This window comes from Puntigrus tetrazona, chromosome 9 (assembly GCF_018831695.1).
Source record: "Puntigrus tetrazona isolate hp1 chromosome 9, ASM1883169v1, whole genome shotgun sequence".
Taxonomy (NCBI): Eukaryota; Metazoa; Chordata; class Actinopteri; order Cypriniformes; family Cyprinidae; genus Puntigrus; species Puntigrus tetrazona.
In genome coordinates this window covers 15,451,790-15,467,441 of record NC_056707.1, presented here as the reverse complement: position 1 = coordinate 15,467,441, position 15,652 = coordinate 15,451,790, and the positions used below count along the sequence as shown (strand labels likewise).

Here is a 15,652-nt window from a genome sequence, read left to right as displayed (position 1 = left end):
CTTTAAGTGTAATGAAACTACACACATCATTACATCATATGCAATGCTTTACGGGAGTGGGTGGTCACTGTTGAGCTCTGTTCCTCAGAATCCTGTTTCCATGGCAACAGTTACTTCTCTGGTTGGCGGATGTTCAGAATTGTGGGAATTGTATTTTACTTGCAACTCCATAATAATATTAATAGTAATAATAATATTTGTTTGCTTGTAGGCATATGTATCACAATAAAACTTTAATTTGCGCTCATTTTCTGGAAGGAATAATTAGTTGCATAGAAAGAGCTGTGAGTATAAAACGGGGTTAGACCTATCTAATAAATACAATTGTCACTTGCTTATTTTCATATTACTTCTGTTTGCTTGCTTGTTTGCCACCTTAATGGCTTTAATATGTTGCATTTTGTTCCCATGATATCAGCTCCATAGACCAGCTGTTTATCTAGAATGCTGGCTTCCAGACACATGACCCAAAAGATCAGGTCTTATTAGTCAGTGCTTTTCTTTCCTCACTGGAAAAAAAACTTGGCAAAGTCAGGAGTGAGAAGAAATGGGCTTCTTTAGCCTTTTGATGACAAATCAGAAATATCTCAAAAGTAAAAAAATCCCAAAAAATAAATGTAATAAAATGTATTAAAATTGTTTTTCAGATGTCATGTTTTGTGGCAGAAATATTTCTTTATTCTTTACTGCTTGAGTTTAATTTTTCAAATCAAGCTAACGTTTAGACAAAAAAATACCTGCCACAGTCTAAAAAGGAGACAGACAGGTGGCTCAGTCTGGGCTTAAATTAAGTTGTCTTTCCTGCCTCGTGTTCCTGGGTCTGTAATGGGCCTGAGATAGGTATATTTGGCCTGCTGAGGGCTCAGGCAGTGAGGGTCCATTTAGTTGATTCAGTCCTTACTGTGATTAAAAGGTTCCATTATACAAGAGTGGAGAATCAAGTGAAAAATAATGTTCTTCCGGCAGCTGTACTCAGTATAAGGAAGCAGTCAGCCTACTTGTTCATAAGGGAGAATATAGAGACTTTAATTAAATTGCTCAGAATGGCAGCTCTAGAAATAGAAGGTAAAATATATGTGCACAATATACATTAAAAAATTGTGTGCACTTAAATGCCAAAGGACATTGTTAGCATGTCGATAAACTAACAGCAACACTTTGTCTTATCTTTCTTTCTGCAGAAACTGATGCGATCTTCAATTTTCCACATGTTCATCCTCAGTATGGTGGCCGTTGACGTGATTGTAGCTGCTAGCAATTACCACAGGGGTGAGGACCATAAACTCACCAATGATGAGTTTTACCTGGCTGAGGTATGATCTGTCAAAATGAATTCTTTGGCCCTGTTTACACTAGTGTTTTTTCCGTTTTAAAAAAAGCAATTTTGAATAAAAATGATGTTTACACTGGTGGTGAGTTTTAGAAACGATCTCTGTTTACACTACACAACCTAAAACGATGCATGTCACATGACCATTCATGCAGGTATGGATATGTAAATTGTTTATTATTTAGATCATTGGTTTGTGTGCTCGGGTCGATTGAATGAGGAATCTACCAACACATATCTATGGGTACAACTTGTTTACACGGTTGTCAGCAATTTCACAAGAGCACGATGAGTTCACCCAAAAATGAAAATTCTGTCATATCATTCCAAACCCGTAAAACCTTTGTTGATTTGTGACGGGACAGGAAGCGTTTGAATTTCATCAAAAATATCTGTATTTATGTTCCAAAGATGAACAAATTTCTTATGGGTTTGGAATGACTTGAAAGGGATTTTTTTGAATTATTGACAGAATTTTAATTTTTGGTTATTTAACTTAAGTTTTTAAATTTTTAAAGCTTTTTTTTGTGATTCCATTATATGTTGGATCGAAATATTGTGACCACAGTGTTACTTGTAGACAGACATATAATCATATTAAACAAATATATAAACCTGTACAGATTTACATATACCTATATAACCAATGTAAACATATAACCTATGTAAAACTACACGTAGTAGCCAACTATAGATAAAATACAATGTAATAAAATGCCATGTAGTTTATTTTATGTTATGTCCAATTTTGGGAGTAAATTAAACAGAGCTAGAAATAATATATAAAAATTACATTATTTCTTATAATTCTTTATTCAAATTTTATCTGGGACACAGCATATATCTGATGCCTAAATTGGATGCCCCAGATGCTACTAGTCACAACCTGATCACTTTTCATTCTAGGTGCTACGAATGCGGCATAATTTGAATCCTGCTGTGAAAGCCTTCACGTCTTTTACACATATTCATTGTCAAGATGCTACTTGATGATAAACTTTTCTGGGATGGGTTTTCTGTGCTTTCTTTGTCAATTGGCAATGTTTATTAGTTTTAAAAGACACAATTTTGCACTGTTATCTTGAGTTGAGAGGGCAGAAGAACCCTTATATTTATTGCACTCAAACGAATCAGCAGATCAGATTTTGCTGAAAGCTCATATATACATATCCTCATCACTTTCTGTCGCCTTAAAAACCCTGAGATTAAATCAACTGAGTTGACAACGTGGGCGCAAACAGCTTGTGGGCAACACTCCATTTTAGCGAGCGCCGGGTTGGTATGTGTGTGTATATGTGTCCTGTTTGCCACGCACTGCCTCTGCAATCAGTATGCAGGTGGCACAGTGGGAACAAAGACAGATAGAGGAGTGTGGCCACCCGCCCACTCCAAGCTGAAAGACAGAGATAAGGAGGAAGAGGCACCCCACATATTCACAGACCGATCCATCTCATCATTAATCCACGCTGCTCTTTATTTGGATCCGACCAAATGGGGGAAAACTGGGGAAATACTACTTTTGTTTTCCGTCATCTGTTGACATTCTTGTTCCTTAAGATTGCATTTATTTCCCATTACGTCCTTTCTATATATTGTATCTTATACATTGAAAAAGCAGAGTTATTTTGAATGGAAACAGTTCTTCAACCCTCTTTGAATGTGCATGTGTTCACATACATGTGTTCCCTTTGCAAAAAGCAAAAAGTCTCTAAGGATACTTAAAAAGCAATTACTAAGAAATGGGCACACAAGGAACAGCTCTCCATTATCATGCTTCCTGCCTCTCTCTCTGTCATTTTCAGGTTGCCTTCACTGTGCTGTTTGATCTGGAAGCCCTGCTGAAAATCTGGTGTTTGGGCTTCACTGGTTACATCAGTTCCTCTCTACACAAGTTTGAGTCTCTGCTTGTAGTGGGCACTACCCTGCACATCTACCCTGATCTTTACCACTCACAGTTCACCTACTTCCAGGTTAGATAATCTAGAACGAATCATGAATGAATTATATTGTGCAACTACTCAAGCAAACCAGCAACATGTTCCTGAATTCATCTTATAAACAACCAATAAATACATGCTTCATTTTAATAACGTCTGATAGTAGAGGTGATTTGATTTCTCACCCTCATTGTCATCTGCCAACATGTTACCATGCAATTTTTAGACAAAATACGGTAGATCCCAGACATTATTGATTCTGATGGGAACTTTTGGTTGAATTACTTTATTTTTACTGATTTGTAAAAGGCTCTCTGCATGAGTGAAGCACCTGCTAGATTCTGAGATGCTAATCATGCACTAATGCAGGGTAATAATGCACACTGGTGGCCATGGCGGAGCTGTTTTCATACATCTCCAGGCAGCTGCAGGGAATGGGAATGGATGAAGCCCGCTCATGTTGAAAAGCCTCATTAAGGACACAACCTGCGCTCTCCCTCCAGTTTTCTCTCTGCAGGAGGGGCGGAGTTCCTGCCGTGAATATTCATATCCTCCCCTTATGTCTGGGCTCATTATGAAGCTGCCATGAAAAAGACACATGATTCACCATGAGCAGTCACTATGTTAAATTTGATTTGTAAATAGCATTCTATATTTTTCCATCATTAGTAAAATGAGTCATTGTCGCAAATAGCAATGTCTTGCTTCAAACTCATATTCTAAAACTTTTTAACATAATTACATCTTTGTATTTAATGTTCTGTAATTGTTTGTTTTTTTTTTTTTAACTTTTTGTTCTATATTTCTGTGCTTGGAGATGTTGTTTTTTTTTTTTTGTATCCGTATGCATTACATATTGCATTAACAGCACATAGCTGCAAAGTGCGTAACAAGTTAAGGTCACACATAAACCTTGCAGAATCTGCAAAATTCACTAAAATAATTTAATAAGCTGTTTTTAAGACAAGAAGTCATGTATTCATTGTTTTACTGTAAAGGTCAAACTAAGCCTTTGCTTTCCAGTTCTATATTTAATAGGTCTTACATTTATGTTTCTGAAGAGCCCAATTAGTACTTGATTTCCATTGGTTCTCAAACTGCGCAGTAAGAAATCTCTTGTACATTACACAAAGTGTCCCCAAGTAAAGTTCATTGTCTTCCTAGAAAGAATTTTCAATGTATTTGGAAGATGCTTTCAGTTATAAAGTAACTTTTAGTGCATTTACGATATATACCATATTTACACATTTTTCATCAGCATAAGCATTAACCTGTGAGTCAAACCCGTAACTGTGGTCTTATTAGCACCTTGCTTTGCCAGCTGAGCTACAGAAATGTATTGATTTTAAAATTGAACTGAAATCAATATTATAACTAATACTCAGCACCATTAGATGAGCATTGTAGTTTTAGATCTCTGATGCAACAAAAAATCCAAAAGAAGCAAATGTGCATAGAAAGACCTTCTCCTGAGAACTGCTGGATGATTTTTCTAGGTTTAAAAGTAACAACAGCAGGGCGATTCTCCGATCACATTCAGCTAGCAGCAAATGGATCAATATCCATTCTCTGCTCGTGATCAAAACCCAACCTAGATGCATCATCGCTCAAACCTGTTGTCACCTAGAGTAATTTAATAACTGCTTGAGCAACAATGCAATTTGTAGCCAAGTTACACTGGAAAGAACCTGATATCAGTGTTTGCTCATTAAAAATCAATAAAACAAACACCAGTATGCTCCATAGACCTTCTTCTGGTGATAGTTTCATGGTAATGTTTATGTCAAAACTGTGAAACCTGAAGATGCTTCTGTGGATGTATTAGTTAATGCTTTGATAAGTTGGTTTAAATAAAAAAAAAAGAAAGAAATGTTCTTCCTTCTTATCTGCAGGTTTTGCGAGTGGTCCGTCTAATAAAGATTTCTCCAGCTTTGGAAGACTTTGTGTATAAGATTTTCGGTCCAGGGAAGAAGCTCGGCAGTCTAGTGGTGTTCACTGCCAGTCTGCTCATAGTGATGTCTGCCATCAGTCTGCAGATGTTCTGCTTTGTGGAGGACTTGGATCGCTTCACCACATTTCCACGGGTAAATCTCCCTCTTTCTGGAAACACAGAAAGAAGTTGTAGATCAAACAATGAAGTGTAAAAAATAAAAAATCTTTCAGTCTTTCAGGAGCAGATAATTCTGCGAATTATGATTGGAGATTTTGGTATCTTGACAATATTTTATTTGTGATTTAAATATCTGAGATATCTTAGAAAATTCATACAATTGGCACGTCAGAGAAAAAAAAAAAAACTGGTTATATTTAGAGAAGAACTCAGAAGCCAAAGTTGACCAAAATATCTCTAAATCTATTATACAACTTAATTTGTCAGCAGATGTAAGAATCTCTTCCAAGTTTTTTGATACTATGTGCTCATGAGAGGGGGCTCTCATTAGTGGTGTCTTTTTATCCTCCGTTATTAGTGGGACTCCACTGATCCCAATGCGTGCTGGGATTTGGAGGGGCTCACATAAACAGATGCCGCTCATTTCCAAGGCGGGTGGCACGATAACCATTGAAGATAATGATGTTTACCCAGCTCCCTTGTCAATAGACCTGTTGCAAGATTATCTTCATCTGCAGTCACTCAGAGACAGTGTGACTGTGACCAGGCTTGGGACCAGCTGGGTTTAGACCTTCATTTGACTTCCATGGAAAAAAGGCCATGAAAATGTGGTTTCATATCTCTGTATATTGCTGAGACCTGGGGCGCATAGTTTTTAGTATTTTTTCTTCCTTATTTTTATTTGCATACATTTCAGTGAATGATGTGTTCTGCCTTGTCTTATTTTTGTCAATGCACTGTCAGTCAAAAATTCTTGTGTATAAATATGAGAATATATCTAGGAAAAGTGACTAATGTAAAATTGTTACTCTGCCTTGTTAGTTTTCAAATTTCCATTTTGTTTTGTTAACTGGAAAGGTCAGGAGTCAGGACAATTAGCGCCATCTATCAAATTCATGAAGGCGTGCATCTGTTATGCCTATTAAACTATTCAAGTTTTAGTTCAACCAATTTTTTTATTTTTTTTTTTTACTCTTGTGTTATTCCAACTGCCTATGTGTCACACGTGTGGTCGTGACGGTATGACTTTCAAAATAAACAGGCACCCGGGGCTGTCAAGCTTGTAAAGGGCTTTTGTTGTTTTCTCAGAAAAGAATAAAGAAATATTGTCTGATAACAAAAAAAATCCAGACCAATGATTTCTCTTTGTCATTCCTGCAGGCATTTATGTCCATGTTCCAGATTCTTACACAGGAGGGATGGGTGGATGTCATGGACCAAACTCTGGTGGCAGTGGGACAGATGTGGGCTCCAGTGGTGGCCATATACTTCATTCTCTACCACTTGTTTGCCACACTGGTAAATATAATTATTTGTGTTTTTTCTGTAACATAGTGCTGCAGTGATTGCATATTTTTTAAGGCCAACTTGAAAGTTAAATAATAATGTATTTAATGTGGAAGAATAACATGGGAAAATATTTTTACCTTGTGTTAACCACACTTCACTTTAGGGTTTAAACTAAAAACCCATTAAAAAACACACAATTGAATTCAATTGTCTTTTGCACAATTGAACAGAAGTTATAAAGTGCTAAAGCTAACTTGTTTCTGGGCTTTAATCTACAAAAATATGTCATACAGTTTTTTGGTGGTGCTATCCAAGCATATTCATTAGTGGTTAACCAGTGGGTTTTTCAAATGTAATTCTGAAAACTAAACTAAAAACTCAGTTGTTGCTCTGCTTCCTTTGGTGCAGGTTAAAACTATGGGAACATGTGGTTGTTGGGTTTACATAAGGTTTGCTTAAAAATATAGCTGGCAGTGTGTGATGGGACTTGTCTGAAGCCTGATTCTCCACATCACATTAATTTTCATTAAGCTATCCAATAAAGGACTCCAGTTCCATGTGTTTCACATGCTCTGTTTATGTGTTCCAAATTTCAGGGACACAGCAGCAAAGCAAATTCATTTATAAAGAAAGACAGCTTGCAGTTGTGTTGCTGAGAGCTAAGCAAACATTTAGAAAATGAATCATCCTTCATCCTCCCTTTCCTCTCTTGATCTTCTGGCTTACCTAGCCATCAAGAGAACGTATTCAGAGATCCTGTAGCAAGTTGGATGTTAGTGAGAGCAATATTCCAACCTCTAATGGACAGTTTTGTATGGTTTGAAGAGTTGCAGCACTCTAGCTGATGTCTAAGGTACTCAGGCACTTAGTGAATGTGAATAAAATGAATCAGTCTGTGTGTAGGACTTTCTGTAGTACAGCAGTTGAGTACTGCCTGCTATGTTTTCTTCAGGCAGTAATTATAAAGACTTCCAAGTGAAAATCCTGGTTTAGTTTGTGACTATCTGACCGCTTATAGCCTGAAAAGCTTGTGTTGTGTATTGAGCGTACATGGATACATTCCTGTGCAGCCTCCTAGCCATGAACAGAAACAAAAGAAACAACACTTGCAGTAAATTGCCTCTGGAAACATTCTAACACACATGCATTTTTATAATCATCACACCTGACATCAAACCTTCACCCGTATTTTTAACTTAAAAAAACACATCTTTGGGGCATTTCACAATCACATTACAGCAACTGTCACTCCCCATTACAGATACTGCAAGCAAACATTTTACCATTGGTGTCTTGTTGTTGTTGTTGACATAAAATCTCCACATTGCATGCAATATGGGCATATAATCATACTGCCCATGAAATCTTAGCGATAGGTTTATATTTACCATTGCTTAGCAATATCCTCTGTTGAGAACAGAATGTACTCTGGATGTAATTGCACTATGGTGGTAATGATTTTTTTTTCTTTTGTTTGACTTTTGACAAGTTTGAGTGAGTGAGAAGCTGCCGTTTAAATTTGACATTTGAATGAGAGTGCACACTAATGACAGAACAGACCGAGCATGTAATCAAGACACGGCTGAATCATTTATTAATTTCCTGTCACAAAAAAAAAGTGATGAAGAGAAAAGACACAATGCCTAATGCATTTGAGGACAGCTTTAGACACCTCACATATAAGGAGAGGTGTCATTAACTATCAGAGCACTGATGACATCTAAGACACAGTCAGCTGTGAATGATTCACTGCATTTTTTGTTGTTGTTGTCCTTAGCATAAATCTTTCTTTCTTTTTGTTTGCTGTGTTTATGGTGAAATTTTTGTTGTTCTTTGTCTCTGACATGGACACCATAGCATATTATTTTTCAAACGCTATTTTTATTGTTGGATCATAACAACATCTTGGACCGAACTCATGTTTGCATGACAGATTTTCTGTTAACATCACCTCATGAGCACAATACACCTACTGACAATGTATGGCAGAAAATATTGAGGCCACATCAGTGTTTATGTCTCAAAACTGAGGTCTGTTGATGTTCAGTTAAGACGTTGACTAATAAAAGAATTGTCTCAAATATTTTTATGGCTTATTTGTTTTGCCTAAACGGTACTCTGAATGCATATAAGAGTGTATTGGCAAACTGTAATGAAAGCTAAATTCAATATGCTATTTTCTTTTAGATCCTTCTGAGTCTTTTTGTGGCTGTGATTTTGGACAATCTTGAGTTGGATGAAGACTTGAAGAAGCTAAAACAGGTAAGGCATTGATATATTAATTTGGCTTATTACACACCACAGTTTGAAAGTTTGGGGTCGGTAAGATTTTTTAAATGTTTTTGAAAGATACTCACCAAGGATGTATGTATTTGATCATAAATACAGTGTAATAAAATTAATATTAAAGTTATACAAAGTTATAGTTTAATGTTTATTCTTTTAACATCAAAGCTGAATTTTACTCCGCCCTTCATTGTCACACGATTCTTCAAAAATATTATGCTGAATTGGGGCTCAAGTAACATTTCTTATTATTATCAGTGTTGAAAACGACATTTATTTTAAAAGAGATCTTTTGTAATAATGCAAAGTCTTGGGCTGAACACAATGCACTTTTACTTTTGGTCAGTAATGCATCCATGTATTAATTAAATTTTTAACAAATAACTGGCACCTTTGAATTGTATTAGTTTCCCGGGGGGAATGAGTCTGGAACAAGTCAATTAGCAAAGCTGAATTAAAACAACTTGTTAAATCCCTCCATTCACTGTCAGACCTACCCTAACTAATAAGATCTAGTTTAAAAGAAAATTAGGTTATAATACTTTCAGAATGTCCTTTCTGAACTGTGGAATCACAATACATCCAAAAACCTTTCTCAACAAGCACGATTATAGCCTTAAAAAAGTGGAATCTGTCTTCCCTATGTTTGAAGCGAATCAGCAATGAGGGTGAGTGGTGTTAATTAGTACAATTCTCCGTCTTGTTCTCTTGTCTATTTTTACCTTTTTATGGGGCCGTGATGCACAGGTAACGATGACTCATAGGATAATTAGCGTGAGAAAGCGTGACCCGTTTGGCAAGCTCGCTTAGAAAAAACAAGGCACCTTCTTCATAGGATGCAAATGAACTTCTGCTGTGGCCAAATATCATAGGAAATGGCTTTTGAAAGCAATTAGAGGTCGGATGTCTCCGTGGATAACAGCATGTCACCTCTCTCCTCGAGCACATCGGCAACATATTTCAGCAATTGTTGAAATTGTTGAGAGAGAGAAGCCTAAAGAAACCAGCAGCTCATCACAATTTGCATGATTACTTTTGCAATTTGTCATAACAGTCTTTAGTGTTACGAGATATGCAAGGACAAATTGTAAAAGTAATAGTGTAAATTGAAAGGGAAGGACAATGGTTTCCTGTGAATTCTCTTGTTCTCTGTGCTTTTCTCACTCGGAGTAAACGACATGAGCTGTGTGGTCCTTCAATCCACCGGGATGTCAAGCTCCAGGCATCTTCACATGCCCAGATCGGTTATCCCTCAGACACAGCTGACTGATCCACGGTTCCACCTGTAAAATTGCCTATTTTATAGGTGCTTCAAGCACAGATGGGGGCAATCCAAAAATAGAGCACTAGATTGTGATTGCTCTCCAAGAATACAGGTGGCTTTTGTAAAGCGCAATTCAACGACTGACCTTAATTGAAGCAAAACCAGTTCTAGCTGATGTGGAACAAATAACAACCGGACGTGTTTTTGTCCTTTCCCTCACAGTGGCTTTATGACAGCTCTTCTAGGTAGTTTTTTCTTTCCATAGGCTTTTCCGTTGCTGCCTCAGAACCTCTGTCACCTTGTAATAAAGTCATCAGTAACTGTCTCCTAAAATGTTTGGCCACCTGCTGGATTGAAGGATTTCTGTAAATGGAGCATTAATCAAGACACTATATTTAACCTTCAGACTCTCACAGCCTCGGAATTGACCGACTTTTCTTTGTTTGGAAGGAAATTGTTTGTGTATTTGATTAGGCTTAGCTTTGCTATCCTTTGCCTACTGAAAATAGACACATTTATTCATCACTTATTTTTATTATACCACGAAAAATAAACATTTAATTCAAAGAATTAACCTAAGGTCATCATGTATCATCATGTGTTATAATGCGTTATTCTCTTAAAAGCACCTGTCTTTTAACTTTACACAAGCAATCATTTTTCTTTTAATGACATGCTGAATGTGTCTGAATCCATTCAACGGGATTGAAATGTTGAAAACTAAAGAAAGAACAGTGGCTGTTGCACAGAATTTATAGATTCCTTTTTTAATTATGTATATAAAACAGTATTTTGCTGTGTTTTCCATTTTTTGCATTATGAGGACCAAATGCCCCAATAGATATAATAATTCTATATATTTTGACATTGTAGGGACATTTTTCACAACCTTTGGGATGTCCCCATAAAATATAGAAACCCAGTGTGTGTGTTTGCACCTGTGTATTTACGAGTGCATATTATATTAAAGAAAAATTGTAGTTGATGTCAGGTTGTGGACTTTCCAAATGTAAGATGTAGCTTTTGGTCAGCATGTTTTCTTTGTCATGTTTTTTTAAAGATATTCCATCTTGTTTCAGGCTATAAATGTCAGACGTGACACATTTCTTGGGACAGTAACAGTATTTTGCTTTGATTGACAGTAAAGCCGTGGACAGTTCTAGAGAATTGTAATCTAGAGAATGTATCAGCGGGTCGGTTTTAAGGGTTTTATTGTTTTGAATGGTTTATTTTGATTTCACAAATAGACTTGGTGGTTCCATTTCACTCTCACTGCAGGATAGGGTAAGTGTTGAAATGAGTCTGGCCCTGATCTATCCTCCCACCCTGTTATATTTTTGCCAGGAACAAAAATAACAAAAAAAAAGTGTAATATTTTACCTTTCTATTTTTTTCCATTTTATATAAATTTGTGATTGTATTTAGCAAAATTACAAACTTGGCACTTAATGAACCAAAGGGAAGACTGTTACGCTGTGTCTTAACTAGGCATGACAAGTTTCCTGTGAAGAGATTTGCTGTACAACCTTGCACAGACCCTGCCAGTCAGACCATATTTTATGTTTATATATTAAGCTGTTAATTTATTTGTGGGACAAATAAATAAATAGAATGTCACAAAAAGAGAACGTTTTTTTCAATAGTTTAGTTAATTAAAAAAAAAAAAAAATCTTTAAATAGAGAATCAGTATTGTTTGATTGTCCAATCGTGCCTCAACACTTTCCCAGTCCCCATACAATGAGCAATGGTAGCATATTTATTTTCCATGAGCAGCCTGTTGCTGTTTCCCTTATTCCCTCAGAAAATAAAACTGTTTTCACAAGGAAAACGTTCACATGTCTTCAGTTAGAAAGATGTTAAGGTGCTTCACGATGCTGTTTGTTACTGTGGTGTGCATGAGAGTGATTCAAAACTCAGGATATGCTTGTAGTGTTCTTGTTTGTTGGAATCATTTATTCAGAGCTTTGAATGGGCCATATCTGTATTCATTGATATTGACTATGATAACTGATCTTTTTGGCATACAGTAGCTGGCAGCTAAGAATGCAAATGTTCAAACCTAAAGTTTGAGCATCTATTATTAGACAACTGGCTCTGTGGAGACGGAGGACTGAAATGATGACTCATAACTTGTTGGAACATCACAGAGATTCATTTTGGTAGCACTCCAGATGAGGACAGTCAGTGTTGCTACTTCTGTGTACCCTTCAAAGGACAAGACTGGTTGGTAAAAGCATGCATTTAAGGTGAATATGCAGTTTAAAAAATGCATTAGGTTCAGATAGATGTCATATATTTTAAAAAGTATGCAATTTATTTAATTCAGCTCCTGAAAGTTGTTTGCTGTCTGCTCATTTTATTTTATTTTCAAATGTATTACTTAAGCTGTTTTTATGGTTGTTGTTTTTTTTAGTATTTGGCACAAATTGACCTCCTTTCACATCACAGAAGTTCTCCAAGCAGAAAACAAAACCATTTTCATCCAAATTCTCTTCACATGTGCATTAAGCCTTACTCATACAAGATTATTTTTAGATTTGCTCAGAATAGTTTCAACTAGGTTTGCCTTCTGTGCCATCACAGGTGTTGAAAGAGAACAGTCCAACAGTGATGGTATATACCACACAAGGTTATCAATTTGATTTTGTCATGGTAACATTTGTCATCATTTGCTGATTGCAGTACATGAGATTCATGAAAATGGCATGCATCTTTCAATACTGGCAGATGATTTGTCTTTATTTAAAGCACATTTCAAAGCCACAGACACAAATGGCTTGGTGGACACAAGTGGATTAAAAGGCATTGATGGATAGACATGGGTTAGAGTTCTTGCTTTATGGCAGCAAAAGGGCCGTTTAAGCCATAGCTTTGCATCATATTCCCATCTGTAGTTTGCAACCAACAGGTACAGGAACAGGAAAGAGAGACTGTACTGTAAGCAGCCACCACCGGAGTAAAGGAGCGACCTGTACAGAAGTCTTCTTTTTGTAAGCGTAGATTCAATTTGTCAGGCATCACGGCAGGCACCTGTATGCGCACACAGAAAGGATCATTAGCAATTAAACCCGACAGGATAAGAGGAGGGAGAGCTAATGAATATCCAGTGTGTTCCACACTTTACAGATCAGTCAGTGATAAGAGGAAGTGTTTAATGAGCTTCCCTCTTCCCTCTGTCAGGACTTGTCCGTACCTGTTCAGGCGGCAATCCTCTCCTGTTGGCCCTCTGATTGAAATAACGCATTTATGCTGTGAAATTGTGTTTATAATGTGTAATGAATTGTTCAGACAGCTTTGTGTATAAGGTGGCTTGAGATCATTGGAAATGTTGTGGTTTATGTTGAAGGTTACATACTATTTCACACAAGGACCCCAAAATATTACCATATACGCAACCATTGATACATTTAGGGTCAGTCAAATTTTTAAAGGGTTACTTCACCTCACAATTAACGCTTTGTCATTAATCACTTACTTCCATGTCATTCCAAACCTGTAAAATCTTTGCTAATCTTTGGAACACAATTAAAGATATTTTGGATGAAAACAAGGAAGCTTTTGACTGTCCCATTGACTGCCAAGTAGTGAACACTGTCAAGACCCAAAAAAGTATGAAAGACATAGTCAAAAATAGTCCATCTGTCATCCATGGTTCAATCTGAATTTTATGAAGCGACAATAATATTTCTGTATGCGAAGAAATTCTAAATAACAACTTTATTCAACACTTCATCTCCTCGGTGTCTCTCTGAGTCACTGTAGCCCCATTTTGGAGAGTATCTGCTGGACCCAAACAGCGTATGTAGTTCTGTGTCAGCCTCACTACAAGGATGTGTTGTTTTCATTCAAATCAAAGCTTAAATACACAGAAAATGTATCCTTGTGTTGTTACTGACACAGATGAGCATACACAGTTTGAGTCCATGCAGATACTCTACAAAATGGCGCCACATTGAAGTGGAGAGACAGAGGAGACAAACTGTTGAATAAAGAGGTTATTTTTAATTTCTTTGCTTACAAAAAGTATTCTCGTCCCTTCATAAAATTCAGACTAAACCACTGATGGCAGATGGACTATTTTTGATGATGTCTTTCAAACTGTGACAGTGTTCATTTATTGGGCAGTCAATGGGACAGTCAAAAGCCTCCTGATTTTCATTCAAAATATCTTTGTGTTATGAGTACAAACATGGGGGTAAGTGATTCATGACAAAATGTTATTTTACCAAAAACTTTCAATTTTTTTTTCAAAATATTAATATTTTTCCAAAATGCCCACCAAGGATGTATTCATTTGATCAAAAATACAGTAATATTGTGAAATTGCTACAGTTAAAATAATTTTTTATTTTAGCATATTTTAAAATGTATTACTGTGATGATTTTGAAGCTGAATTTTGAGCAGAAGTTGTTCCAGTTCTGTCACATGATCACAAATTATTCTAATATGCTGATTTGGTGGTCAAGGCTCTGCTGCTTAATATTTTTGAGGAAACCATGGTACAGTTTTTTTTCTGAATGTTTTGCTAAATTGAAAGAACACAAATGTTTTTTTTTGTGACCGTGTATATGTCTACTGTCAGTTTTGATAAATTTTATATGAATGATCCTTGAATCCTTAATACACTTTTTGAATAAATCAGGTAAACCAATGACTTAATGACCCATTCATAAAGAGAGTCATATCTCATTTTTTAATAAATCAGCTGTTTGATCAAATTGATTCAAATAAAAGGAATGAATGACTGAATGACCTATTCGATAAAACATTTACTGCCACCTACTGGCGGTTTTGAGTATTATTTTGTTTTAAAAAAAAATCATATTTACATATGAATACAAATAAATTAATATTAAAAACACATGAATAATAATAACAAATAAATAAAGCGATAGTGTGTCAAAAAAGGAAAGAAAAAAACTATTTTTGTAATGATTATTTGATGTTTTTCTCATTTAACACAATAATGGTTGACAGCTCTAGTATAGATGTATTGATATTTGGTGAATTGCCAAGATTCAGAGGTGTAAAAGTGGCTAGTGGAGTTTCGTGTGTTGAAAGAACAGTCTAGCTGTCATGACCTGAGTAAGCAGGTCTCTCTCTCTGACCGCTGTTTGTTACACATCACTTTTGTGCCACGTCTCCTGATGCAGTCTGTTTATTCGACCGGTCATGAGCCGTTTCCCTCTCTGATGGCAGAGATTGATGGTTGTTAGCAGCTTGAGAAATCATTACTTTCCTCCGGTTAAATGGCACTGAGAAGTGTCTAGAGCTGATAGGGGAAATGTTTATCTTTTTATTGACAGAAATCAAATGGAGGACTTTCCCTCAGGGAAGGAGGGGGAGGATCTGGCATTGGTACCATGCTTGGTTGGTTGACTGAGGTCCCTGTACTCTTTCAAGAGCTACAGACTTCACGCTTCAAATCAAATC

General features: G+C 36.4%; 1 protein-coding gene across 6 annotated transcripts in view; it reads left to right on the top strand.

Moving 5' to 3' along the window:
* nalcn (sodium leak channel, non-selective) overlaps positions 1-15,652 on the top strand; it is a 64,799-nt gene that overhangs the window by 22,804 nt on the left and 26,343 nt on the right. For all 6 annotated transcript variants that reach the window (XM_043249240.1, XM_043249239.1, XM_043249236.1 and 3 more), the window contains 5 exons: positions 1,182-1,313; positions 3,133-3,300; positions 5,160-5,351; positions 6,539-6,676; positions 8,855-8,929. In XM_043249240.1, coding sequence (XP_043105175.1) covers positions 1,182-1,313; positions 3,133-3,300; positions 5,160-5,351; positions 6,539-6,676; positions 8,855-8,929 — 705 coding nt within the window. The remainder of the gene's footprint in view (positions 1-1,181; positions 1,314-3,132; positions 3,301-5,159; positions 5,352-6,538; positions 6,677-8,854; positions 8,930-15,652) is intronic.